Source organism: Cygnus olor, chromosome 3 (genome assembly GCF_009769625.2).
Source record: "Cygnus olor isolate bCygOlo1 chromosome 3, bCygOlo1.pri.v2, whole genome shotgun sequence".
NCBI classification, from domain to species: Eukaryota; Metazoa; Chordata; class Aves; order Anseriformes; family Anatidae; genus Cygnus; species Cygnus olor.
Window position 1 is genome coordinate 33,623,644 of NC_049171.1, and position 27,819 is coordinate 33,651,462.

At 41.5% G+C, this 27,819-nt stretch overlaps 1 protein-coding gene across 1 annotated transcript in view; it reads right to left on the reverse strand.

Moving 5' to 3' along the window:
* Positions 1 to 27,819, reverse strand: part of FILIP1 (filamin A interacting protein 1) — a 106,224-nt gene that overhangs the window by 37,901 nt on the left and 40,504 nt on the right. The window contains 4 exon segments of the mRNA XM_040552350.1: positions 4,398 to 4,576; positions 6,342 to 6,476; positions 6,478 to 6,516; positions 24,204 to 24,482. Coding sequence (XP_040408284.1) covers positions 4,398 to 4,576; positions 6,342 to 6,476; positions 6,478 to 6,516; positions 24,204 to 24,476 — 626 coding nt within the window. The 5' untranslated portion in view covers positions 24,477 to 24,482.

The following is a 27,819-nucleotide window of genomic DNA, read 5'->3' on the forward strand; positions in this document are numbered from 1 at the left end:
CCTTTGGTTGTAAAGAATAACTTGAAGCCACAGCAAGAGAAGCAAGAACCAACTTAAAATCCTCATTGCTTCGATGAAGCGTTCCATAAAAATGTGACCATACGTACTATCAGTGCATCCATACGAACAACGCTTATGTTAGATACTTAGTATGATTTACTGACACGCTGTGTGGTGCAGTAAAAGTCTCAGCAGTCTCGAGGATCATGCTGGAAATGATCAAATGACTCACAAAGCTGTCGCACAGATCACCCTCAGCACGCTCCAACAAAGTCTTGCTGCCGCATCACACCATGTATGCAGCAAACAATGTCCCGTGCATCTGAAAGAACACCCCCCCACACACATTTGGAAGACTTGCAGGCTATTTCTGCCATCCCGCGGGACCGCCACAGCCGTCCTCACCAGAGGCCTGTTTCTGAACCATTAAAATCAATGGGAGCTTTCCAGTGCTTTTAATAGAAGCAAAATATGCTGTCAACAAACTGGATTAGAAGAAGAGTACAAGACAAATTGTTCAGAGATTAGCACCTCTGAAAATGTCAGGATTTCAAACCTCACCTTTTAGGTCGAATCAAGAGCTTGAAGCAGTACCAAGGTTACACAGAGCTCTTCCTCTTTCCAGGGAGGAAAAAGGGCTGCTGATCAGACAAAAACATTTATACTCGATCCTAAAGATTTACTTTTTCCTCCCCTACAGCTCCCTAAAGAAGCCTGAGGGCTGGGACTCAGCAGGCCAGAGAACAACCAAATTTAACTTCATGTTCACCCAGCTTTGTACAAGAGTTTTTGGGGTATAGAAGTGCCCATAGCTGGTTCAGCTGCGGCCGGATCACCCAGTGACCAAGCTCATGCCACCAGCTCATTCCTTAATGTGCCACTGAAAACCAGGAGGGTGCCTGTGCTGAGAGGACTAACTTCACCATTGCAGCTGCTGTGGGATCTCCTGATCTTCAGGTGTCCAAGCCACGTTGTCAATGCAGCTCCACACAGACCCCTCATCCTCCACCAGAGACTCCTCACCCCACCGTCTGCCACCAAAGGTCTCTGTGGAGGCCCAGGGGGCTCCAGCTCTTCTCCTTATTCCTCAGCCTAGCCAGGAGGCTGCAGGGAGAAGGCTGATTTGCAGTCCTACGGAAGGGAGATAAGATGCCAAAGGAGATCTTGATGGTATGGAGACAGTGGCTGAGGCATACAGGTGTGGAAAAGGGGAATTTTGGTCAAATGGAAAAAATTGAAAATACTGTCCCTAACTTTCAAGACATACTCATCTTCATGCAGTGACTTTAGCATACTATAGGGAAATTTGCAAAACACTTCAGCCACCGTGTTTATAGAAGCGCCTTCCACTAAAGGCATCAGATTTTGTTCATCTCTATCTGGCAAAGTGTTGTCATTATTTTCTACCATTTTCCTGTAATGTGTTGACATTTTCCTATAGCCTTTCTACAGTTTACTTGCAGAGCCAGCACCAACAGCCAAGCCCTCCTCACTGCTTCATTTTACTCCTCCTAGCTGTCTACATTTCGAATATCCTTGTGTACAATTTTCTCTTTTTTATACCTTTCATGCATAATTATTCTTGACAAATTATGTTTTTCTCTTGCTTCTTTCTCGCTGTGCAAGGCTGGCCTAATAATTAGTTTCACATAGAGACTATTAGCTTTCATAGTATGTTGTTGTGGATGGATTAGAGTTCATGTGTGAAAGTATATGCAAATAAATATTCCAAAGTAAATGCATTATGAGAGTGCTGGAAATGCATTAGAACCAAGGGATATTTCTGCTCTTAGAGAATTCCCCATTTTATCTTGTTTGAACTCTCACAGGACGGCAAAGCAGATGTGGCTTCTAAAAGCTGGTGTGGACAACATTAGTGAGGAAAGATTGGTAAAGCACTGCAGAAATTATTCCTTGCAAACAGGACAGAAATTATGGCTGCTGTCATTGTACCAGATGGCTGTGAAATGGCCGTCCCACAGGACTGTTCTTCCTCCTGCTCACCCTGTCTCATTAATGTTATAACTGCGCGTGTAGCAGAGCGGCTGACGGACAAAGTTCACCTTAGTGTCCCTTTCCTTTTTCATGGCGACTACAAGTCTGTTCAGCTCTTAACAAAGTAACCCTTGGGCCTCAAAGCACAACAATAAAAAAAAATATGTATATGGTGATACTTATAAAACAAGAATGCTAGGCAGGAGCCTATGAACTGCCTTTAGGCAGGCCAGTTCTCTGTCCCATTATGCACATTAAGTGAGCATGGTGTTGTGTTTATATATATATATATTTTAACATATCACAATGTAATCTTTCTATTGCAAACTCTGTCATTTTGACAAAAATCTCTTGCTGGCTGCCATTACAGGGCTGGCCTGAGAAGTCATCCCATCGTCTGCTCTCTCCTGGAAAACAGCCTTTGAAGCACATTACTTCCAGTTTTCAAAACCTACAAAGATGCGGGTGAATCCTGAGTTTTATGTGCACTCAGCAAACAGAGATGAGGAGTTGAGGTCATTCAGAATATATGCTAGCGAGTGGTTTCCAGGCCATCCTGGCTTTTCCAACCCGCTCTGTAAAGGGATGCAGAAGGAACAGCCTAAAGAGGGAGGGATGTGCGTGCTGGTTTTCCACGTTTAGTCATGTGCCATGTCCTCTCTGCTTGGTTGCTACTAAACGTGATGTGATTTTTCTCATTAGTACCTTGGACAAAGTGGATTAAGTAGCAAACACCAGGTTGCTCTGGTCACTCAGCATAAACCAAAAGCACTGCAGCTCTTCACCTGCAACCACCAGTACAGAGGCACTGGTGACTAAAGCTAGAGGATTTGGTTATTCTCAAAGATTTCAACACATGTTCAAACTCAAATTCCCCTTTTTTATTGCTGTTTTTCCAAAAATTGTAGGGTATAGGAAAACTGGGGTTTAAAAGACACAAAAGAGCAGGAAGAGTATGTGAAAATGCCCCTGGGGATGGGAGCTGATATCCTAGCTGTAGTAATGTGAGGCAGAAATCTTTTAAATCAATTCATTAAAGGAAATTGGTTCAAAGCAAACAGTTTATAAACTTAGGCTGTTTAGTGGCCTTCAGGAGTTCAGCTGGAATAATAAGGAGGCAGCAACTGATAAATTAAACTGAATTTAAAATGTAAAGAGAAATGTAAATGGTATTTTAATACAGCCTTTACTTTTGTAGCAATTCAGTTGCCTGCATCTCCACACATACACAGATATTCATCATAGAGAAAAAATGACATCTAAGAGAATCAGATATGAAATTACTCCTTACTTGGAAATACAACAGATTTTTTATTTTCTCTTAAGGGAATAAAATTGTTAATATGCAGACACATTTTTGTCCTTTAAAGTTTGCCAGTCAATACAGGAAGACAAAGAGCCAGAAAAACAGCAGCTATTAAACAAGGAAATATGGTCACTTTAGCTCATGTGCCACCTACTCAAAGCTGGCACTGAACAGAGCTCAGGAAATTCACTAAACAATTTAGCTCCTGGCTTTTTGAAAATGTCTGCCACCAGACTGTGGTTTCCTCAAAAGCATTTCTTCTTTGAACTTGCCTTAAGTATTCTTCTCAGAGTTTTTTTTTCACCAAACTTTGTGGTTTGATTTCAAGTAGTTTGGTATGAGCATGACATTTCATATTGCAAAACTCAGACTGTTGCCAAGTGCTCGTTTTTCACCTAAGCTATGTGCTGCAAAAGGTGTCCTCTTTTGACTTAGAGGACAAATTACTCCTACAATGAGGACAAATACTTGAAGGGAAGAAAATGGAGCATTGAGCCTGTTAGATAAAGAGCTTCAGGTAGTCCATCACAGGCTGGGCACATTTTATAAAACACGAAAATATTTTCTTCCAGGGGGATGTAGATCTTGCCTGAGGCATACTCCTTCAGAAATATGAAAAATAATGCACATTTTTTGTGACTTTCCAAGCCTAAATGTGAAGGGCATGGCAAATTCCCTCCATTTGCGTGCCAATATCCAAACGGGTTGTTTTCCTTACCCATTCCTCCTATGGTGACACAGTGCCCTGTCCTTCACAAAATGCAGTGCTCAGCTGAGCAGGCCAGCTCAAACTTTAGCCAACATAAATAACATCTGATCTCTCAAAACCTATCAGGAGATGAACCCAAAATGGACATGAGTAATTCAAAACAAATTCATTTTTAAATTCAAGCACACACTGCAGGAATGTTCAATGGTATTCTTCCAGCTCTAGACTTGCACAGTAATGTACCACTAACATGAGAGGACTGACTTTTACAAATGGTTTACATGAGGTTAGTGCCATTTAAACACAGGAAAGACCAGACCATGTCACTGCTGAACTGAAAAATATTGGGATATCGAGGGTATTCTTTGCACTGTTGTGGGTACTCACCTCTCCCGCTCCTGCTCCAAGAGGTTGGTGAAGTCATCACTCTTGTTCATGTAATCTGTATGTTTATGCTTCTCATTTTCAAGCTCATAAACTGTGCGGCGATGGCATTTTTCTGCCAAAAGAAGCTGTTCCAGCATGCGTCGATATGTCTCCTTCTGCTTTTCTTCAAGCCTGTCCAGCTGGGTTGTAGGAAAGGAGAATAGGTTATTTTAGAGGTTTCCTTGCTTACTTCATCTGATTTATTAACAAACAGTGTCATGTTTGGTAAATGTAAGTCCCATAATTTTACATCCTGCACTTTACATAAAGCAGTGCCTAAAAATAGGAGTAACTGTCCTGTAAAAATAATGATTTTTTTGGACAATGCGTTTGCAATAAACATTTACATCATTCTTGGATACACAAAGGACAGGGCTTCATGTGGTTTTAGAGTAACAAACAATATTGCTGCAGTGCAGAATGCCTCCCGTGACAAGGTCCTGCATGCACTTTCCTCATTTCACATGGCAAAAAGAAGTAACAAATCCCCAGGAGGAATACATGCTCTCAGACCCTAGGACCCCAAGTTCAAGTACCTCTATAGGGACATGGACACCTATGTGAGTAGCAAAATATAAGCTCAAGGCTGAAATGTGAACTTCATCTTCAACACAGTTGTACCCGTAGGACTGCTGAGATAAAAAGTCTGAGTGGAGCCTGCTCTGCCCACCCACTGCCCAGACCCTGTGGGAGTTGCATCTCCCTCTGCCCTGGCTTCACCAGAAAGCTGCTGTTTCACAGGTTGCCTCTGCAAACTGGGAAATACGAGAGCAGGAGGGCTGCAGCTGCTCTCAAGCAGCCCTCCAGAAGCTGACCATGACAGTCAAAAAGAGTCGATCCATTTTATAAAGGAACCAGGTTGGGTGCAGCCTTTGAGAGTAGATCTTTTGCACCATCCTATTTTAGCTCCTACATAACCTCTGTGGACCTAGACATGACAGAAGTTACTGTAGACTGAGGTCCCTGTCAAATTATCATCTTCTTTAGAGAAAAGACCTGCTAAGCTCTTTTACTCTTGATAGCCAGTATTTCATGCATACTTCCAAATGCTAATGTTTGCTTTCCTTATTTAGTATCACCCCTCCAAAATCCCAGAAGATACTGCAACAAGGGTGCAAAGTATAAAGATACCCTGTGGTAGACTCAATTCCTGGTAAAAAAGTAAATGTTCTGAACCGAGGAACTATGAAGAGTTGGACAGATGCTACAGTGTACTGTACGGTATGTTATTGCATGCTCTTTCTCCATGCCCTGGACTGTTAAGAAACTATAACCATAAGCAGTGGTTGCTTATTTTGGCGTTCACACTGGCCTCAGACATTCCCAGGTCTATTCTACATTTATTTATTGCTTATATTTTAAACCAGGGGTTTAAATCTTTGGTTTAATGTCCTGCAGATCTCCTTAAGGGGCTGAACTGACTTCACAGCCCTGGAACTGAAGAGACATAAAACGATTTGGGATTTGTGATCCTGTGAATATGGTCAAAGTCAATCTCTGTTGGTCTTCTTTTCCTAACTACTGCTGTGATAGTGCTCTAGTGTGCCAAGAAAGTCACAGAGCACTTACCAGTGCTGTGAGCAGTAAAGTTTGGAGCCTATAATTGAAAGAAATTTAGAAAACAGAAACGCAACACCCAAAGATTTTGTTCTCACTTACCTACACCAGCCCTAAGGAGCATACAAGGTCTATATTGTTTGTGTTCAAACCCAGTGATTTTGCTTACAATTTATTCTGCCGGTTGAGAGAACAAGAACATCCAATTTTTCTTCAATTTTGTGTAATTTGCACAAGAATTGTATTATCTTTTTGTGAGCTTTGCACACATGCAAAGTACACAGAGCTTCCCTTTTGGTTAGGATCCCCCCTGCACAGACTTGTAGATGTAAATCAAGAAGTTATTACCTCTGAAATTGGTTTCTCATAGACGTCTTCCCCTATAGATTTTTCTTGGGCAAGGATGGCATCTCTGTGTAGCACTCGCAGCACGCTCTCTGGAGCAGCAGACCCATAATGAGCTTCTAAAACTTCAGGTTTGGTTTCTCTCTGTCTTCAGCATGTGGATCACATCCTCTCTTGCCTGTAACATGGCAAATCAGTACCATAAGCCAACCTGCTAACCAACAAGGGAAACAGGGAAAATAGGGCCATTTCATATGTACAGACTGCATACACAAAAATAACATAAATGAGAAGAATGCTGGGCTGCCATTGCAAATATAAAACTTTGGGAGATATCAGAGTAAACACAATCTGAGTAAACCAAATTTAGTCCCTGTAGGCATTAATTATTCTATTCCTGCCTGTCATTACATTTGAATGCAGTGGGTTTTTATCTGGGTTGAAAGTAAAGCCAGGGAACATCATTAGTCTTCATGTACTTTTTCACTTATTCCCTGCCCATGCTGTTTACTGACTGCAGTAGGGGGATGAGTAAAACAAGCAGCACAAGTGGACTGAATTAATATTTCTCAGACAGCCTCGTGTTAAGTACTTCCTAGTAGCCCGCTACCTTACTTTGTGACTACAGGTTCTCTTCAAGTAGATTTTTAAATAAAGTTTTCTAACTTTATTTTGCTTAAAAAACCCACCACCACCAACAACAACAGAAAACTAGAAACAAAACCCACAGGGGAGCTCCTTGGTTTGCCTGGAGGGCATATCTCCCACAAGCCCAAAGGGATACAAAGCAGAAGGGTACAGGCAGATACTCAAACCATGTGAGCTTGGGAAGCAAATTAAGAGCTAAGGAAAAGTTTGGATATTTTAGGAAAAATCTCTTGCAAATCCAGCCCCTATGTAAGCAATGACTGTTTAGAATTTATGAACTGGCCAAAGCTTCATGCTTTTCCAGTGTTCGTAATGGCACTCTGTATTATCCCTGTAGCAAATCTTAAATCTTTACCCAATACCACAGAGACATCACAGCTCTACAAAACCATCTGCTTTTAAAATGAGCAAGGAAATAATTTCAGGAAATGACAAAGACCATTTAATCTTTTCTTAATAAAATAGAGTAACATGAAAATAAATAAAAAACGAGCTTAAGGCAAAGATCATGCCACCCAATTGTGAGCTAGATGAATTATAAACAGCTAACTGTAGGGGCTTACCCTCTACAACATTGTGTAACCTTAAGTAAAAGCTTTACATATTGCTCTGTCTGCAAGATACAAATAACAGACTGGAATGGTATTAAAGTTTTTCCAGCATGAGTGTGGGAAGGGTGCATCGCTCACAGACGTCAGAACTACAAGTGAATTATGCAGGCCAGTCACAAGGAGTGCCAAGAGAGCCTGTCCACCTCCCTGCCTCATGTCCTGGGAATATGCCACTCTCAGAACAGAAGAAAAAAAAAAAAAGATATTTTAGGAAAGTTTTAGACAGTTTCAAGAACATACAGTATTTATATTACTGTAGAAATAACAGTTATCTTAGTGTCTTTGTTACTATGAGGCTAGTGCTTCTAGTCTGAGAAATGGGTGGTGAATGAATGCAATAACCATTATAGGCTCTGGCAAGGCAGAGAGTAGGAAACCTCTCTGTCCCTTCACCTCACTACAATTAACAGACAATGACTACGCTGGGTTCCTAAAATAAATGGTTGACTCTTCTTGTTGGCACCTAACTCTTCTGGTTAGTACCTACTGCTGAGCCCACTAAATGGCACCTGAGGACCTTGACCTCAGTTTCCAGGCCATGTCTGTGTCATCCCAAGGCATGAACTCGGTGTCCCATTGCGGGCCCCACACTGCAGACATGCTCATGGGGGGCACTGAAAATAGGGGGGACGAAGGAGGCAGCAGCTTTTTGCCCTGTGCACCAAGAGCCACGGACACAACCATGCTGAAACCTTGGCTCATTTTAGTGCTGAGCACAGGGAGCTCCAAATCCCCACTTGTCAGGAACAAGCCCACCTGGGAGCCTCAGCTACTGGGGGGGAAGGTGGGAGGAAGGGAAGGAGGGTGAATTCATTCTCTCCTGTTGCAGCTGTCGGGCCCCACATGGCATAATTAAACATTGACAGGTAAAGCAAACAGAGACAACTCCGGTGTGGTGATTTAGTGTCAGCAAAGCTGACAGAGGGACCAAACTGCCCTTCCCAGCAATTACGTTAGTTCCTGTCCAGTTATACACGGCTGTGCATACTTTCCTTCCAGCCTCATTAGCCTTTAATCATTGACGACTGAAGTGGAACAACATTAGCAGGAGGGAATGAGAAAGTCCCTGAAACACCTTAAAACTTGCCAGTTAAGAGAAGTTTCTGGATGCTGACGGTTTGGGTCCCCCAAGAGCCATCAGGAGAGATGTCAGGAAGCAGCTGATGCTGAACAGAGGATTGACACCCCAAGTGAGAAAAGGGAAGGTGTCCAAGCTCAGGCAGAGCTTTGAAGGTTTGAAGGTCCTTGTTCACAGAACCACAGAACCACACAACGGCTGGGGTCAGCGGGGCGCTCCGGAGGTCATCTGCTCCAACTCTCTTCTCAAGCTGGACCACCTAACGAAGGGGTCCCAGGGACGACCATGTCCAATTATTTACTTCGCCATTTAAAAGAAAGCTGTGACATGCTCAGCTCCAGAGCACAGGGCAGAGCCCTGGAAACCCTGAGCAGAGAGGCCCTCGCTGCAGGCCGAGGGAAGGGTTGCCAGCCTGTGGGACAGGTTGGGTGGCACTTGCCCCCTCATGTTCCCCTTCGTGGGCACTCGGGACCTGGATGACGGTAGCATGGCAAGGTGCCTTCTGCCTTTCTGGATTTGGCCAGTGCTCTGTCATTATCTTTTCAAGGGTATCGCCTACTTCACCAAGTACTCTGTTTCCATGGATTTATGATAACAGTTTGTGAAAAGAAAACTAACAAACAGACACTCAGGTTGCTAGGAAGCACTGGAGAGAAAAAAAAAAAAAAAAAAAAAAATGAGGCCTTGTGCCTGGAGGGAAATTTCCTTTTATTTGGTCAGTCAAAGCCTCAGCACAGAAAGATTCTGCAGTGCAACTACCCCACGTCTGGGTAGTTACATCCTAACTTTCCATCAGCCTTGGGATTTGCAAACCCCGATTAACCTCTCTGAAGCTCCTTAGGATAAATGTACAGGGAAGGAGCTGAAACTGCAGGCCTGTATAATTCACGATTTCTTGTTTCCTCCAAATGACTAATTTTCCACTGAAACTAGAAGACCCATAAGGAGATGTTTACTTTCCATGTATGGGTTACAACCATCACTGTATTAAACCTCAGGACACAGAACATTTCCAGATAACAAGTCAGAATAATCCTGTGGAGGAACACTTGGGCTACTTCAACACATGTACCTGCAAAGAGGTACGAGAGGTCCCTCTTCCTAGCTAGGAAGAGCTATACTGGCAAGCTGTTCCTACTGATGGACATCTGCTTTATGTGCTTCCCTTGCCTCAAAGCACAATGCTGTTTAGCATAAATCATAAGCTAGGAGACAAATAAAAGGAAGAGATTTCAAATGGGAAGTAAACTTGTATATAAATCACAGGCTAAAGTTGTTAGCTATTTTAGTGGCAGAAACATTGTGCTTGGCACAGGAAAGCCCTCTCTCAAGTCCACTTTTTTTTCTGGTGGTGCTCTGATGAGAGAGAATACTCCAATTATTTGTGTAAGACCAGAAGATTGCAAATAGCCAGAGAAGCTCTTTAAAGCCAAGGTACAGAATTTAGAAAATACGTGCATTTTCCTCTTTAGTATGTCATGACTTAAATTGTCCTCCAGAAAACTTGAAGATAAGCTTATATTTTCACTGTTGAGATTGTGGTTTCTCAGAAAATAAACACATTCTTCTGCTAATAAAGTGCTCTCAAACAGTTCATTCTCTAAACCGTAGGAATGATCAAGTCAGATGAATGAGCAGGTCACTTTTACCTCCTAGAAATACTCTCAAGACAAGAAACACAAATGGCCATACAGGTTGAGAGGTGTTTTTCCACATTCGTTTTCTTCAGGAGCAAAGCCTGCTTAGAGCCTCCTTGCCCACCAAACTCCTACTGTCCCTGCTGAGAGAGAAACTGCAACATCAGACGGTATCATCTGTCTAAGCCTCATTTTGTCCTTACTGGAGGTGCCAAAATCTAAAGGAAGATGGCCTCAAATCTCTAGCACATCCACAGAGGGTCTGAAATTCAACCAAGCACTGCTGTCCCACACAGCTCCTCCTGCTCTCCTGTCCCACTTCTCTACTGCCCAGTGGTTGCAGCACCTACTTAGGTGACGGGGTCTGTGTTTCTACCTGGGAACAGGAATTCCACAGCACAACGCTCTCCTCCCCTCAGGCCTGCACACTGGCTGCCCAGCTGGAAGGCCGACGAGAGGCCACTTTTCGCACGGTTACCCTGAAATACTCACTTTTTGGCAGAATAAAAGAGAAGGGCTTTCTTCTGCTTACAGGCTTGAGCAGAGCAGGGGTCTGAGTTCCAAACCTCACTTTAATACGTGCCTAGTAAAATATTTAAATGATATAGAAGGGATGTAAAGAGGTCCCTGCATAAAATTGAAACCATTTAGGAAACAATAGCATGACTCTGCTGCTTGTAAAAGGGGACTGGCAGCCTAGCAACCAAATTCCTGGTCAATGGAAAGACTGTTACACAAGCCCAGCATTCGGACGTGCTTCCTCCTCCTGCCCTGCCCTGCCAATTTACCACAGCCCTCTCTCCCCATTCCCACAGTCTTTGGCCTCTACTGTGAGACTGTGAACAAAACTTAGCACCCACTAAACGGGGAATTTTTGCAATAGCCCATTTGTCACCTGGGAAATGGGACCGGGCTGGTCAAACTCGTTTCATATAAGGCGTCTAGTAAATTGGGAAAAAAATTCAGTTGCATTCAAGATGGGCCAAATGGATTCAAAGTAATCACTGTCAGATGAGAGGAAAATCCAACTTGAGATCCTTTGCCAGGCCATTTCCTAAACTGTTCTCATGAATTTTGTTTGTTCATAAGTTGTCTTCCTGCAAATTCACAGTGTTACTGCTCTCTAAATCTGTAACCATGTCCCTTACAGTTCAGTGTTCAATCTAAAATACATCTAATGACTTCAGAGCAACCTAAACACTTCAATAACATGATGAGATTCCTCTCAATTTATTGAAAGTGGTTCTGAAAATTCAGGACCAGGAGCAGAGCTAACAGGGAATACAGTAATACGATATTTGGAAGTTCTGATATTTCCATCTTTTGAGTATTTCTTTTCCAGTTATCATGACAGCCTGTTATGTCTGCACGAGTGAAAGCACCAAGTAACAGAGGTTTAATGTTTATGAAGTCATGTTTTTCTTGCTAGTGATTAATGGCAAGAAATAACTATAAAACCACAGACAGGAACCTTAACTTGTTACTTGTGGTGTTGTTACTTGTGTTTCACACAGTTCAGGTTATTAATAGTGCAACAGCTGCCCCGGACTGCATCAGAAACTAGATAAGGTCACAGGTTCTCCGTGCAATGTTGTGATCTTCCCAGTGGCTGATTTCCTAAATTCCAGTAGACTTCGCAAACTTTTCACCTAGAGCTAACAAACATCACGACCACAGCATGCCTCTAAAGGAAATTGGGAGGATGCTCTCACACTGCTTTCTGCACTATCCAGGACACGCTCATGCTGTGTCACAGCCAGCAGGAATAGTCTTGTTTCTGAAAATTCCCATTAGAGACCTACATCATGTTTGTTTAGTTTAATTAAATGAAGACAGCATCTTTGGGCAACAGTAGTTGAAAAACTCTATCTGTAAAATTTTCCTAACACTAATCCGCATGTTTATACTCAGTAACTTCCCTTCTTTTCTTACCTTGGAAGGAAATTCAAGCAATTAAAAAGAAACCAAACTTTATTCATTTTGTATTGTGATACTATGAGCACAAATAGAGAAATGAGTAAAACTTACCCTGCCTACTAGAACAACACTTTTGCTACAGGCTTGCTTCCCCAAGCTATCCCTACAAACTGCTGTGAGGTCTTGGTGGAAACGTATTTTCAGGTACAGATGCATTTATTGCTTTAAAGTTAGGAAGTTAGATGCTTTACTGTATATTGCATCATGAAAAGCTCATTTTTGCTGGAAACTCAAGAAATATTTTTGTCTCCTATACTGGATGTCTGAAGTAGCCATGTTTATATCACTCACCTAATGGTTCTAGCCATTGAAAATGGTAGCTAATTACATGTATGCATCGTTTTTCTTGCAAGGAAGACAATGCAAGGTTTTTTCTTTCCTGTAATCTTAGCTAAATTCCCTGATACTTGAAACTGTGGAGTTCACTTGCACTGATTTCTTTTTTTGGACTCAGGTCTTTGTAAGTGATTTGCACTGGAAGTAAAGAGATGAGTTCAGTGCTGAGAAGTGACCTCCAGTGCTTTTTGTAGAAAAGTTTAGTGTAATATACCAGGAAATGCAAGTGATGTGACACTGGTGATATAAAACAGGGTTGTCCTGTCTTGTTTGCACCACACAGAACTTTCTGGCCCTGTACAAAGCCCTTGAAACTACACGGTGTATCTCATCCTGCTGTGAGTTATCTTACAGTGATAACACAGAAAGTCCTCCTAAAATCAATACTGAAGGAGAAGCACGTGATAGACCAGCTCATAAATCCTCTGAAGTGGCTCCAGAAGAATTAATTTGGCCTCTTATGTTTAAAAACATCCGCATTAAAGATTGGAGAGCTGGGGAGAAGCAGCACTGAACAGTATATTACTTCTTACAGCAAGCTTCGAAACAGATCAAATGAGCACTAGAAGACATCTGTCTGTTATTTCCTGCCCACACAGCTTTGTTCTGCTTTATTGCCAGAGAGCTCCATGGATGATGTCACTTTTTTTCTGAAGAAAACAGGCCACCAGAGCCTTTCACTGACATAATTAATTATCTGTAGTCTGGGCCAGAGCCAGAAAATTCCCATGGTAAGGCCCCGAGAAGTATTAACTCCACACTGCTTTATGTTTTCAGAATTATTAGGGTCTGGGTTATCCTGCTTTTTCACACTGAATGAGCGTTTTGGTCGATATTATCAAATCGCAGGGCAGTTACTACAGCATGAAGAATTACAGTGTCATGATTTAGTCGGCATGGAGAGACAGACACAGGAGGTCACCTTCAATTATGCGCACAAATCTGCATGTTGGGATGTGCTTTACATGCTTCAGGAATGCACCGCCAGGGCTAACGCCGCTGGTTTGGGTTTACTATATCCAGCCATTCAGACCATACGTCTCAGCCAACTTTAAGCGTATAATAACATTTTGCACATGACCTGAAGCCCAGCAACAAGCGGAGGCCCCGCATTGATGCAAGCAGCCAGCAGGGAGAAGGAGGAACATCTGTTAAAGCACCTTTTTGGACACTTGAGCAGGGAGAATAGTTAATGCCAGCACAGCGATGACTGCCTTCACAGTTCAGGGCTGGTATGTGGCCGCTGTGTTGTGGTGTGCAACTTAATAAATGAGGTAATTAACAAAGCAGCTTAAGATCTCTGAGCAGCTGGCAGAATCACCACGACACTTGCAAAGGCAGAGGAGACCCCCTGGTTGTGGTACGCCAAATCAGACATGGAAAACTCCAATGGCTAAGGGCCTGTTCTGCCTTTTTCATGCTAAGGAAATATCTGCAGCTTTCCACATCCCAGGTGAATGGCAGATCATGAGGCACTTTAGCAGTAGAGGAAATCAGTAAAATTGCAACATGTTTCACACACATTAAGGTGTTGTTGTATTGCTGGACTCGTGTAGCAAGGTGCCTTCCTTTGAGGCCTTCCCTTTGTAACCACAAATTATTTTATGATCAGTTAGCACATATGTAAGAGGAAAAAAAAAAAAAGAAAAAAAAAAAAGATGACTTATGAAAGAGTAATAACGGGAAAAGCATTTCTTTTCCTCTTTCTTGTGTTATAATCTTCCCTTTAATCTTATAGTAACAAGTCTGGACCATAACTCAAGAGATCCACGTTCTGTCCATTGACCTCCTTCCAGTGCTTACCACATATAATTTAACCTTCACAATGCTCCAGTTTCCATCCTGTAAAGGAAATAATACTTCCCAGAAATGCCATGAGGCTTAATTCATAAATACATACAAGATCCCCAGGTTCTAAGGTTATGAATGCTACAAAAAATACAGCACTGTGACATCAATATCATTGCTCTTCTCTTCATTTCACTGTATTCCTCTATTTCTTCCATGTTTATGTATTTCTACGTTACCGTCCAATTTGTTGAAGTCCATGGGAAACGAAAAAGCTTCTTAGTTAGACATGCAACTCAGGTTTTCCAAAGTGCTTTTTGAAAGTGCTTCGTTGACTCTATAAGGATCTGAAGCACTTGAAATTAGATGCTTTGACCTGAACATCAGGTAGGTACTATAAGATGCTAGTGTAAGTACCTCTTGGTGTTCCTCCAAGAGGAACAAACCCAAACAGGTATTTCTTTCTGCAGTCATCTAGCTGGCTTCTGGCAGGAATGAGCGTGTGTGGAGCAGGTCAGAGTGAGAGACAAGCTGGTGCCACTGGGGCTGTAGCTGTCAGGATGATGAAGTTCAGAGGAAATCCTTCTGCCTCCTCTGCAGAGGCTGGAGCCTAACTCAGAGCAGGATACCAACAGCGGCAAGCATGTATACATGTGTAATAAACTGTATACACAACTTTCTCTTGTCCAAGCATTTTGTTGGCCTCAACAAGCTGTTTTTCAGTGCTCTGTGCTCCACAGATATGCATTCAAGTTACTGATGACTGATGAATGGGCTGCATTACAGCGAGCACTTACCAGCAAAGCCAATTACTTGAGCAGGGGAATTGTCAGAGGAGACAAGGGAAGTGGAGCGAGCTCTTAGAGAGAAGTGACTTAGCAAGGGCAGACAATGAAAGGTGCGGAATGAGGACTCCTGCCCATGCCCACAATGTCCTCACAGCCTCCCGCTTTCTCCAGAATCTCCCTGATTGTGCTCAACATCCGTCCTTCCTCTTGTCTTCCCCAAGGTTCACTCAGATGTCCTCTCCCTTCTCCATCTCCCCATTGCATTCCCAGGAACAATACCAGAGCTTTCAAACTGCCATTTTTCCTGAACTGCTGAAACTGCTTGGGACAATCTGGGCTTTCATTATAAAGCTGACTCCATCAACATTTCTGCTCCCATCTTCTCTAAACATAAAGGCCACAAATGACTGGAAGTTACCTTCTAACTGTACCTGGGTTAGTCAGTTCCACTAATTTTGCTGGCTTGGATGAACTTATGTTGTTTTTATTTTTTATTTTTTTCCAAAGAAAAACAGTTGTTTCCAAGGTAAGAAACTCTTCATTTGCAAAAATGTAAACCATTCCTGTCTTAGAAAAGGACTTCCTTTAATAATCTCTCAGCCTTGCATCAGTTTGAGTGCCGTGTGTGCACAGCTCTCAGAAATATGTCACTGAGCTCGTTTTACTTTGGCCCTCATGCAAAATCCTACACTGAAGCCAGCAGTTTCGCAAAGATGTGGCAAGACACAGGATGTTCAGTAGGACCAGCCGTTTTCTATATTGAAATATTGCATTTCTCTCATTTTAGTCAACCAATAGGTGGAGCCTTTAACCCTAGAAACAAGACACTTTCTCAGATAGCCATGTTCTCACAGTTGTTATATAAAGGCTTATATTTGCTTTTATTAAAACTCATTTTGGATGGAAAAGAATCATTTTTGCTCTCAAGAGCTTATCTGATTGTCAGCTGGAGAATAGGAGACACAAACTTAATAAATACACAACGGGGACAGCAAAGTTAATAAAAACAGACTTAGCTACAACTGAAATGTTAAGTTAACAACTGGTGACTCAGAGGACTGGACAGCAGTATGACACATAAGAGATATGCTCACTGCAAGCTCTCCCGAGAATCCCAGATATTTTAAAGCCAGAAAGCCCATGCATCTAGCATCTATCACAAATGGGTTGGCCATGTTCTTTCCCACAGAGTGAGCCTTTTCCCAGGAAAATGAGAAATGACATTGATGTTCTCATTATTGTTGCACTGAGTGTACAATTCCTATTAAGTAAATGAAAAATCAAAACAAACAAACAAAAAAACCTAGTCAAGTGACATCAGGTGACTAAAATGATTTGAAGAAGATTGCAAAGGAGGATCAGTTAAGGACACTGATCCCAAGACCAAAACTTAAAGTTGATCTGGGGCAGTACTTTCTGTTACATTTTGTACAGAAGTACATTAATTAAAAAAAAAAAAAAAAAAAAACAAGCTGCTCATCCTCTTCCCTCCCCTCTAGACAAGATGTTCAATGGATCAGAGACAGTTATTTCCATATTTCTTCCTCTCCAGCTGACCCTCCAAGTCTAAACAACATGATAGATCTAGCTCTGGCGAGTGCAGCTCAGACATTAGCAGAGAAGGATGTTAAAACTTCTCTGTGGAAGTGGTTAAGTGGTTTTCAGCCTACAGCTGTCCAATGATACTGACATTTTATTGAGGATAATGACTTTGAAAAACATGCAATTCTAAAGCAGTTTTATCACCAAAGAGATGATAGTATCCATCACAAAAGTGTCCATCACAAAACCATCACAAAAAGTAATGGTTTTAAACTAAAAAATGGTAGATTTAGATTAGACATAAGGAAGAAACTCTTTACTCAGAGGGTGGTGAGGCACTGGCACAGGCTGCCCAGAGAAGCTGTGGATGCCCCATCCCTGGAGGTGCTCAAGGCCAGTCTGGATGGGGCTTTGAGCAACCTGATCCAGTGGGAGGTGTCCCTGCCCCTGGCAAGGGGGTTGGAATTAGATGATCTTTAAGGTCCCTTCCAACCCTAACCATTCAGTGATTTTTTCATTACTATAATTGATAGTACCTCTGCCCTTGATTTCAAAGGGAGTAGCAAATTGCCCAAATAGCACAACTTAACTATATTTCAGTATATTGTCTTATCTTTTTTTTTCTCTCATAAACCAGCAGGATTCTATTTTAAAATTCATAATTTCTGTGACTTGCTAGACAAACCCTGTATTTCCTGCAATTTTCACAGCAATGATTGTAAATTGCAGAAAAACACCGTATTCTAGGCAAAATTCATCTCTGCCTATAAATTATTCAATGAAAAAAAAAAGAAGAGAGCATTTGTGGTCTGAAATCTACCCTAAATTTTGTCCTGCAATAGCCTGCTCCACCAAGAAAACACAAACAAACAAACAAGGAGTCAGTCAGACAGGAGAGAATTGTTTAACTCCTTGTAGTGATATTCATATGCCAGGCATTTTTAGGATGCAATGTGGATACCATCTGTCTCCTGACCATCTTGTCATTTCTACATCCCCTTTCCATGTCTCTAGCTCAGATCCATTTATCACTGTTGCATCCCCCTTTCCTTACACTCTTTTTCTTCTGTTGCCCAAACTCTACTCTCACTCTATTATCCTTAAGTCACCTCTCTCTCCTCAGATTAACCCCATCCTCACTTTTTCCCTGTAGCTCTGTCCATACCAATGTTTTTCTGTAGGGGAATTTGAATTTTGTCTGTGTGATATGTTCAGAAAATACTAAACTCTTTCACTCCGATTAACAAGATTTCACAGTTACAAACACTTATGCAAAGCTACTTTACACACACTTTTCTGTGGCTTTACCTATCCTTTACTTACTCAAGCTTCTCTACAGGTAACTACAGCTTCTCAAACTGTGAGATATGGCTAGTGACCATTTGGAAGCTCTTTCCTCTTCACTGTGCTTTGCACTCTTCCCTCTGGATCGGTGTTGCATGTTTTCCCAGCTTTCTCTTGCAACTTTAATATTTCCCAAAAGAAACGCTTCTGATTTCCACCCACCTAACTAAAGTATATCCAGAGCTTGAGCTTTTGGGGAACTCAGTATTCAATTGTATTTATTCAAGAGTATCAAGAAAGTCTCTGAAGAAAAAAGGAGTTTGTATGGTGTTTTTAACTAAGTAATATCGAGATGTCTGTCACAATGGTGTTTCAACTTCTTAGGAAACTCAGGTTTCCTTGACAAAGCAGTTCAACAAACAAAAGCAGTTTAAGGCATTGCATGAAAGTTTACACATTGCAGCAAGAGGAAGAAGGGACAGAGAGAAAATAATACAACTACAGCAACAGAGTCAAACCATTTCATATATCAATCATATTATCAAGGGATGGAAGGGCCAAGTAAAGCCATTTCAGCATAGAAAATGAAATATTAAAACCAGTGTTTGGGACACTGTGCAGTTCTAGCTGAGACATTTAGGAAAGATGAAGCTAGAGTGCAACTGGCGCTGATCAAGGGGCAATTGAAACAGTAGAAAGCCTCTTCTGCTAGAGGAGAGTAAACAAGGGTGGCAAGGCTAGCACAGTGAAGACTCAAAAGGTGTGTGACTGCCATCTACAAACACGTCAGACATTAAACAGTAGAGAGAGAGGTAAGCTATTTAAAACATGATTGGTGTATAGCACAGTTTCATAAAGATGTCACTGGACATAATTACATTTGGACTGGAAATTAAATGAAAAAATTGCTAAACATCAAAGCTTTTCAGTTCTGGAACTATTTTCCAGTAGAAGTAATCAAGGTAAATAACCTACCTAGTCTTATAACACATCCTGATAAATTCATGACAAAGGTTAAATGAAGTGGTTGTCTAAAGAATTAGTGGGAGGGAACTGATTTGCAGCAGATCTACAATTTTTCATCAAGGATTCTCAGGAAAATGGGTCAGTGAATGCATCCACAATATGAGGATGAAGAAAACCTGAGTTAGGAAGTGACAAAAAGGTAGAATAAGGAAAAAGGTCATAACTGGAGAAATAAAGAAGGGAAGGAAAGCAAAAGAAGGAGGGGAAGCCTCTCTTAGGAAACAGAACAGAACAGAGTTATCATAGAATAAAATGTTTTAATAAAATATGTACATATATAAAAACGGAAGAAAGCAGAAAGCAGAAAATGGAAACATGAAATAATTTTCCTTTCACCCTTTACATTTACAAAGCTTAGTCTTCTGATAGAAAGGCAGGTGGTAAAGTGCTAAAATGTCTTTTAAAATGTTAACATGCTCTAGCTACTATATTACCCATATGGGAACCAGTTATTTGAGTTTGTTATGGGAGAGGATTTCCCTCGCAGCAGGATGTACAGCCGCTTGTACCTAAGTATTTCCCAGAGAAAACACAACGGAGCCCTCAATCACCTCTGCAAACCCTCCCCTGAAATGCCCAGGTCAAGGAGAATGTCTGGAAGCAGCCTGAAGGCAATCTCTACCTGGCTCTGTCAAATAAAAGCTGGAAGCCTGTCCATCTGTCCTAAAGAGTGCAAGGGAGCTCACTGGGTGAGGCACCAGAACGGGTGGCTGAGCTGCAGGGGGTGATGCCATTTCTGCACTGCAGAAATGCTGTAAAGCACAGACTATAACAAAGGCCTTGAGTGGAAAAGTTGGTCCTGGTTTAATTGGTGTGAAATATAGAAAACTGCCTCCCAAACTTAAAGTTTCATCTGTCTAGCAATAGGCATAGAACCTAACAAAGGAATGATTTTTCTTGAAAAATTCAATAATTTGTAGTTTGTAAACAGACTTTTAATTTTTTTTCCCTGAACATGCAATAAAAGAGTGCATGGTAAAAATGTATGAATACTGCCCCTCATTTCCTCTCAGACCCCTAATCAGGAAATGTTGAAAATCAGTGCTGATATTGCTGGAGAAAAACAGTCACTGGTCAGAAAGCATACAGGACAAATACATGGGCTGTTAGACAAGAATCTGTGAACCACAGATAGGATTATGTAGTCATTGTAGAGATTCATGCTGCCTGTGCTGCTTTGCAATTAGTAATAATTACACGTTGGTTTGACTGAAACCACTGCAACAATCAGACAAATTAACACCGTGATTCATGGTCCAATTTATTCCAATGGCATTATCAGATTTTTTTTTTCCATATATATGAAGAAAACACCTTCATGGGTCTTTTACCTCTGTGTATCCTATACGTGTTTAGAGACCATGTAATCACTGGTTTATTATACAAGCAGTGGGATCCCTCAAGAAAAAAGACCCTCTACTGAGCTACAAGGCCTTTCAAATCAATTCCTGTCATCAGTTCATTTGCTTCTTGCTCTCCTCCAGAGAGGCTGTACTTAAGAGCTCTCCTGCCATGTATATTGGGACACATTTTCATCACTGCAGCTTCTGTATACTTTTTCTCCCCTTTTGTTTTCTTACAAAATAAGGCCTAAGCCCCAGTGACCTCAGCAGTTGATGAAAACCTTCTCTTCTCTACTTGCAGTAAGAGCAGAGGGCCCAGCCAAGAAATTTGACGACAGGCAAAGCCAAGTCCAACTTGGCACTGGAAGCTTAAACAAAGGCAAGCTACCTGAGGTCATTATAATAAAGAGTAAAAAAAAAAAAAAAAAAAAAAAAGACATAAACATCACTGCTGGGACATGTCTTCACAGTTTACTGGCACTTTCACCTTTCAAAATTACAGCTGGGAGATCGGGTCCCAAAGTAAGGACTCAAAACTGATACTTGGAGCAACATGGCTTTTGACTGTGTTTGCTACGATGCCAGATGATAATAGTGAACTAAGCACACGAAGCATATGTAGAGATTTTAATTTAATCTGCTGAAGCCCATGGTTGCCATGACCATGGCATCCCCAGCTGAGTTCACTGTTTGGAGTGTGCAAGGCAGTGTCACCCTGCACACTGTTCAGTAGTGCAGATGTGAGGCCTCTTCTGCTGATGGCTGCTGAGTAAACAGCGTATTTTACTGCACTTTTTTCTTCAGAAATTATTGGATGACCCTATAGGTATGGCCCACTGTTATTCTCAAAACAAAAATCTCCTTACATGTGCCTGTACACTGTTTTCTTTGCCAATATTGAAGTGGCTTCAAAATAAACCCACAGTCTGATTTGCCAGTCCAACAAAATGCCAGCCAGCCACCAGTGATGTCTGTACGGAACTGTAAATGAAAAACCACAAAATGACTCAGTGTATTAGGTCACTGTGACAGCCAGGAGGTAATACCAGAGTATTTACTTGGCTGGAGTCTGCCTTGGCTCATCCTTGTTTGCAGTGTCAAAGCCGGGCTCTCATCTCAGGCCAAAGAGCTGCAGCTTGCCCACTTCAGTAACGGTTCAACACAGGTACCAGGTAAATAACTGCCTCAAACAGGGGGTTTTGAAATGAAATTAAAATCTCCTATGGCTTAAAAACATAAATGATTCTTGTTCCTGTCTGTAGGGAGCAGAAGAGGAGATGCACTTCACAGCTGTCAGCGTGTTTGTCCTCGGAAGCCTCCTGTGATGCTGGGATGCCTTAGCGCAGCCTGACATCTCTGTGGGACTTCTACGTATGAATATCCCTAAAAGTATTGTGTGGGACAATGTGTGTATAACCTTGGTGAGGATTTTCAGTCCATATTAACAGCAGATGGCAGTTATCTCCATCTTCCTCATAGGGATAATGAGAATGTGGGCAGCCCTTTAAAGGTTGTATAACTTGGCTATGAAGTGGAGGACAAGGGCGAAGAGCCACAGCTCCATGTGAAACCTTTCTTGAACAAGAGAGTTACTCAGAGATAAGAATAAAGACCACATTTATTGTCACCCAGGAAGTATTAGTGACTTTCTTCACATCCCCTTTAAAGACCACAAAGGTGACTTCACAGAATCACAGAATCGTCTAGGTTGGAAGAGACCTCCAAGATCACCTAGTCCAACCTCTGACCTAACACTAACAAGTCCCCCACTAAACCATATCACTAAGGACTACATCTAAATGTCTTTTAAAGACCTCCAGGGATGGTGACTCAACCACTTCCCTGGGCAGCCCATTCCAATGCCTAACAACCCTTTCGGTAAAGAAGTTTTTCCTAATATCCAACCTAAACTTCCCCTGGCGCAACTTTAGCCCATTCCCCCTTGTCCTGTCACCAGGCACGTGGGAGAATAGACCAACCCCCACCTCGCTACAGCCTCCTTTAAGGTACCTATAGAGAGCGATAAGGTCGCCCCTGAGCCTCCTCTTCTCCAGGCTGAACAACCCCAGCTCCCTCAGCCGCTCGTCGTAAGACTTGTTCTCCAGACCCCTCACCAGCTTCATCGCCCTTCTCTGGACTCTCTCGAGCACCTCCATGTCCTTCTTGTAGTGAGGGGCCCAAAACTGAACACAGTACTCGAGGTGCAGCCTCACCAGAGCCGAATACAGGAGGACAATCACCTCCCTAGACCTGCTGGCCACACTGCTTCTTATACAAGCCAGGATGCTGTTGGCCTTCTTGGCCACCTGAGCACACTGCTGAGTACTTACTTCAGGGTAAATCTTCCTGAACTACATGAGAACAATATGTTTTTAATCAGGTTTGGCTCTATTCACCCCCAGAGTTGCATGCTAGCTCCATATTTTAGGAATTATCATATACAAGTTTTTATATAAAGTAAAATGAAGTACTATGGCTATGACTACTGTTCTATAATGATACTTTTTTTTCATAGCAAAATTGCATTCAACAGATTTTTTTGCTTTTTTCCCCAGTATTTCACTGCCAAATGACTGTTCTTGGTCTTTGTGACACAACTGTTTACTTTAAATGCATATTTCCCGAAACTTGAAAGTCCTTTCTGACAACCTGAAGTGAGATGAAATCGCAAAGTTGCAGTAATGGTATAACTCAGATGACTCATATACCAAAGAAATTAATGGATCACTTCTAAAACAATTGCTTCCCTTAATCAGATAAGATGATAAAAAATCCAAAATTAAAGTAACAACTTTTTGAATGCAGGTTTCATGGAAAAAGTAAAGCCTTATATGAAATGCTAAATAATGATGGTTAGGTGGAATTAAGGCATCACAACATAGCATGTTTTCACACAGGTTGGGCAAGTTTTTTCTGCATGTCCACAGATGAACTGAAAAATAGCATTAGAGTCGAAACAAAAGAATGTATAAATTTGGCAAGCAGTCCTAATGCAGACGGGGATAAGTTATAAAAAGTCAGAAGTCTTCACACTGACTTTTTCAAATACTGTGTTTCAGCTTTTCATTTTGAAATTGCATTTTCCTTAATGGCTGAGACTCCTGAGAGTTCAGTGATTTATTATTGTTAAAGAGAACCCTTGAAACTGGATGGAAATTAGGGGATGTGAGTTAAACACAAACTCAAGCTGTCTCACATAGCAGACTTATTACTGGGCTGAATAAACATGCAAATCAGGACAACTAAGAAAACTTCCGAGTGAGCACTGCTCCAGGAGAGAAAACCAATGGGCCTTTGCAAGGAAGGGGATGTGCAGAGAGTGCTGGAGGTCAGGTGGGACAGGCAGAGCTTTGGCTGAGACCTGAGCAACACCCGTGAGTATGCACAAGGTCCTGGGCCATCTTAAGTCCTTTTCCAGTATTAGAGACTTCTGGATTTCTCTCTTGAATATTTGTATTTAAGACTGTAATTGCACTCACTGTATTTGCTTGTCTTTTTCTGAACTGATTCTCCTGTGGTCGTTTTGTGCCTCTTTTTAAGCATTCAAGACCATCAGACTCCCCTTTCTTCATCATTTCTGACAGGTGTTTGTAATTTCACTTGCTTTGGCAGCTGCAGATAGACATGGTAAATAAAGCAGAACTTAAAACTGTGACTATCCTGATAGAAACCAGCTAGCACTGCTCTCTCCTTATGGTCCTTTGCCTTACATTTGCATGTCACTGTCTCTTGAGCCCCATGATTCTTGGACAGCCTAAAAATATATGGATAAATAGAAAATACAGTTTAAAAAGTTGTTTAGCTTACCTGCAGTTCTCCTTCCATGATACTGAGGAGTTTGATCAAGTCCTCTTTAGAGAGCTCTATGGACTTCTTGTTCTTTCGTTCACTAGGCCCAGGTGATCTTGAGTGCCGTTTGACAGTTGCTGAAACCATGACCTCATCTTCCTTCCGATGAGGTTTGTTCTTTTTCTTGGCATCATCCTGGAGTTTTTCGTTCTCTGCATGGCTGATGACAGGCTTGGAATTGGAGAAGTGCCCGTTAGACGAGCTTTCTCCACCTTGGTTTCGGGATCTCATCCCTACCTAGAAAGAAACATAAAGGTGCATTTTATAAACAAAACTATTTACAAAAAACCACAGCAGAAATACCGCCTTTTGGCAGAACAACAGTCTTCTAAATACAGAAATATACTGTCATGCTCAAAGGAAGGGGACACAAAGCTCAAATTTTTCAGTAACTTTATGTGTGGCAGACAGTGAATCCAGAGCACTGATTATAAATTTAATGGAGTCCTAAAGTAAGAGTAACCTTGCTCGTCAGCATGCCAGGACACTGATATGAGCTATAATGTATGGAGCCTAAAGTGACGCAGGAAAATAATAACAAACATTTTCCAGGGTGACCTTTCCAAAAGTCAACGTTTTGATCATTTGCAATTAACCACTACTGAACAAAACAGCTTGTTGAAGTAGGCCCTATTTTAACACGAGGTTTACTTGAAAGGCAGAAATGCAATTGAAATTTTCAAAAAGTATGTTCCTTAAGTATAAATTCTTTATGAGAGAGTGGAGTGACAATGCATGATAAGCAATGGTCACTGTATAGCTCCCCTCAGTGAAGCATTGGTTTTGTTCCAGGTAACTAAGAAAACTTGGGAATGCAGACTAAATCAAGTGGTAAACTGCATTTTACGATAAATACTGCATGAGATTATTAGGCTGCAAGTGCGATGAAGGAAAGCTGAAAAGAAGTTTGTATAAGAAGCGCAAGAAGGCACGAAAACACTAAGAGGTAAATGGGCATGATCAAAGCAGTCCTTCCAGAAGATTCACTGTTTCTGCAAAATGTTAGGTCTTGGTTATTGAACACTCACGTCTCTGTTCTCTTAAAGCACCTACACTGCACGCTTAGGCTATGTCTATCCCAGGACATCAGTGAAGTAAATGTTACTGAGCTCTGACACTTGACCTTCTGTATTATCACACTATTTGCAGATCCTTGGCACACTTCTGGTCCAGGAGAACTGCCACTCTCCCAGCCAGTTCTCGTCCCACACCAGGGGTCAGTCCAAAAGACAGTGCAGATGCAGCCCCCCTGTTCTGTAACACAAGAGCTCAGTAGTGCGAGCATGGCCAGGTTGTGCTGTTTGACCTCACGGACAGAATGGGGCCCTGGGACCGTTTAGTTTACAAGCAACGTAGCTTTGGTGTCACATAAAACACAGCTGCTAAAATCATCCTTTCCGTGAATCATCTTCATCAAAGATGATTCCCTCTGCTGGATGCCGTTCAGCAATATCAAGTTAAACAATTTGCCCTTGTCTTCAGATTTTTTTCACAGTTCTTTTCTTTCTTATCTGTCATCCCTTTTTTGATTTATCAACCATGCAACACATTCAACTAAAATTAGCTTAATCTCCCTCTCCGTTTTCTCCTCCTGTAACTGTCTCTCCTTTTTCTCCCTTGACCCTGCAGACTTGGCTGGGGAGATTGACACCCCTTAAAATCCCATTTATCCTGTAAAGTTTCATTCTCTGTCACTAACCAAAAATGGCAGAAGACAAGATGGATTCAACCGTGTGTATTTCATTACTTATCAGTATTAAAAAGTTGTACAAGACATATTCAGACATGCTTATATATGGACCCATATTTCTATTCTGTGGCCTTCCTGTGTTGAAGTAGGTCTTTGTAATTATTGTCCATGCTTAAATGTAGGTGGCCTTGATTGTTATTTGGGATCAGGATATTTCTGCCATATGAAATAAAAAGGCAATAGTGAATTTAGATTTGGTTCAGTGTCAAACTTAGAGGTAAAATGTAAGGTAGTGCAAATTTAAATTAAGTTGGTCTCCTAAAAATTCATCTTACTTGAAATTGCTTGTATAGCAGTCAAGGGAAACCACCAGAAATTTATGTTGCCTAACTTCAACTTAATTATGTGTATGGTCATATCTCCCGCTACCTCCATTTTTACTTAAGTCTCGTTTACCCAAGATAGCCTAAGAATACTGGAGAAGTAAAATCTGTACAAAGATGTATCTTTTTTGAGTTGCCTGAGCAAAACAAATGGAAGAAAGCTGAAGAAGGGTCTGTATGTCTTAAACTTGCCCAGTTTCTGTATCGGTAAATCTAATGAGGAATATTCCTCTGCTTCCAAATCTTTCTTTTCACTTAAATTCACCTCTGGATTCAGTTTGCAGCTTGTTCGTTAATCAAACAGATGCTTCTCAACATCGCTAACATCGCACATTTTGCTGATAAGGATCTCAGAGCGGCAGATCAGTAGTGATGGGGCAAACCCTAAAATACATTGACTAATCTGCTTGGCTCATGTTATGCTGGGCTTGCTAGGGCTTGCTACTTACTTGTCGTAGGCCAGTATTATAAATTTCCTACTCAGATTAGCCTTGCATTTTGGTAGTTTCACACTCAGCAGGAAGAATGGCTTTTTATTATCATTGGTTACTCATGTCTTAACTTCATTAATTCAGTGGAATTCAGCCAGCAGCATGAATGAGGAGTGAATTAGACCCAATGTTTTTGAGTAAGAGAGTTTCATGATGAGATTCCTTGCATTGTAGGTCAGCTCCTATCCAAACAATGTGTGATACAGGTATACAATGGCCTTTAACTTCCTGAATGCTTATGCAGTGTGTTTTTCATCAAATAGTTTGGATTAAACACATGAATTACACTTTCTAAAAACAGATCTCCATTATAACCCTGAACAATACCTGAGAACCTCAGGAAATCTTTTAGGTCTCACGTTTGTAATGGAAAAATAAACATTGTACTATGTTTCCTCTCAGATAGGGCTTTTCAATTTGTTTAACTTTAATGGATTTTAAACTTTCCAACCATGCTTCCTCTCAGGAGAGAGCACTTGGGATTCAAGCTGTCTGTATTTTCTGAGTATTTCCTTCTGAGTCCCTGTGGGCCACAGCCTCCAGCCACTTTCATCTCTTAACCATGGCTTATTTTTCATGGCTTACCGTGAATGGCCTCGTGGCTCTAGAACATCCTACATGTTTTAAGAATAAATATTGCAAGTGTGTCTTACACATGTTTTCCAGTGGAAAACAGATTATTACATTACACTGCCTAGTAACATCTCTCCGTAGAAAGATGACTCAACCTGAAGGTGCACAACTAAATTTAAATTTAACTCATGACAAGTTGAGACACAGTATCCACCTCAAGCATAGCATAATCAAACAGATGCACTTGGGTATGTTAGACTTCATGAAGGCTGGTGTGTCACCCTGTCAAATCATAACTCAAGACAGCCACTTTGATCCACCAGTCTCTGTGGGAGCAGAGATAGCTGCTAGATAGAATGCATACTTAAAGTGCACTTTAACTTGGTGTGAATCAATATAGGTAATACAGGCCCAGAAGGACAGATGACAAATTTATT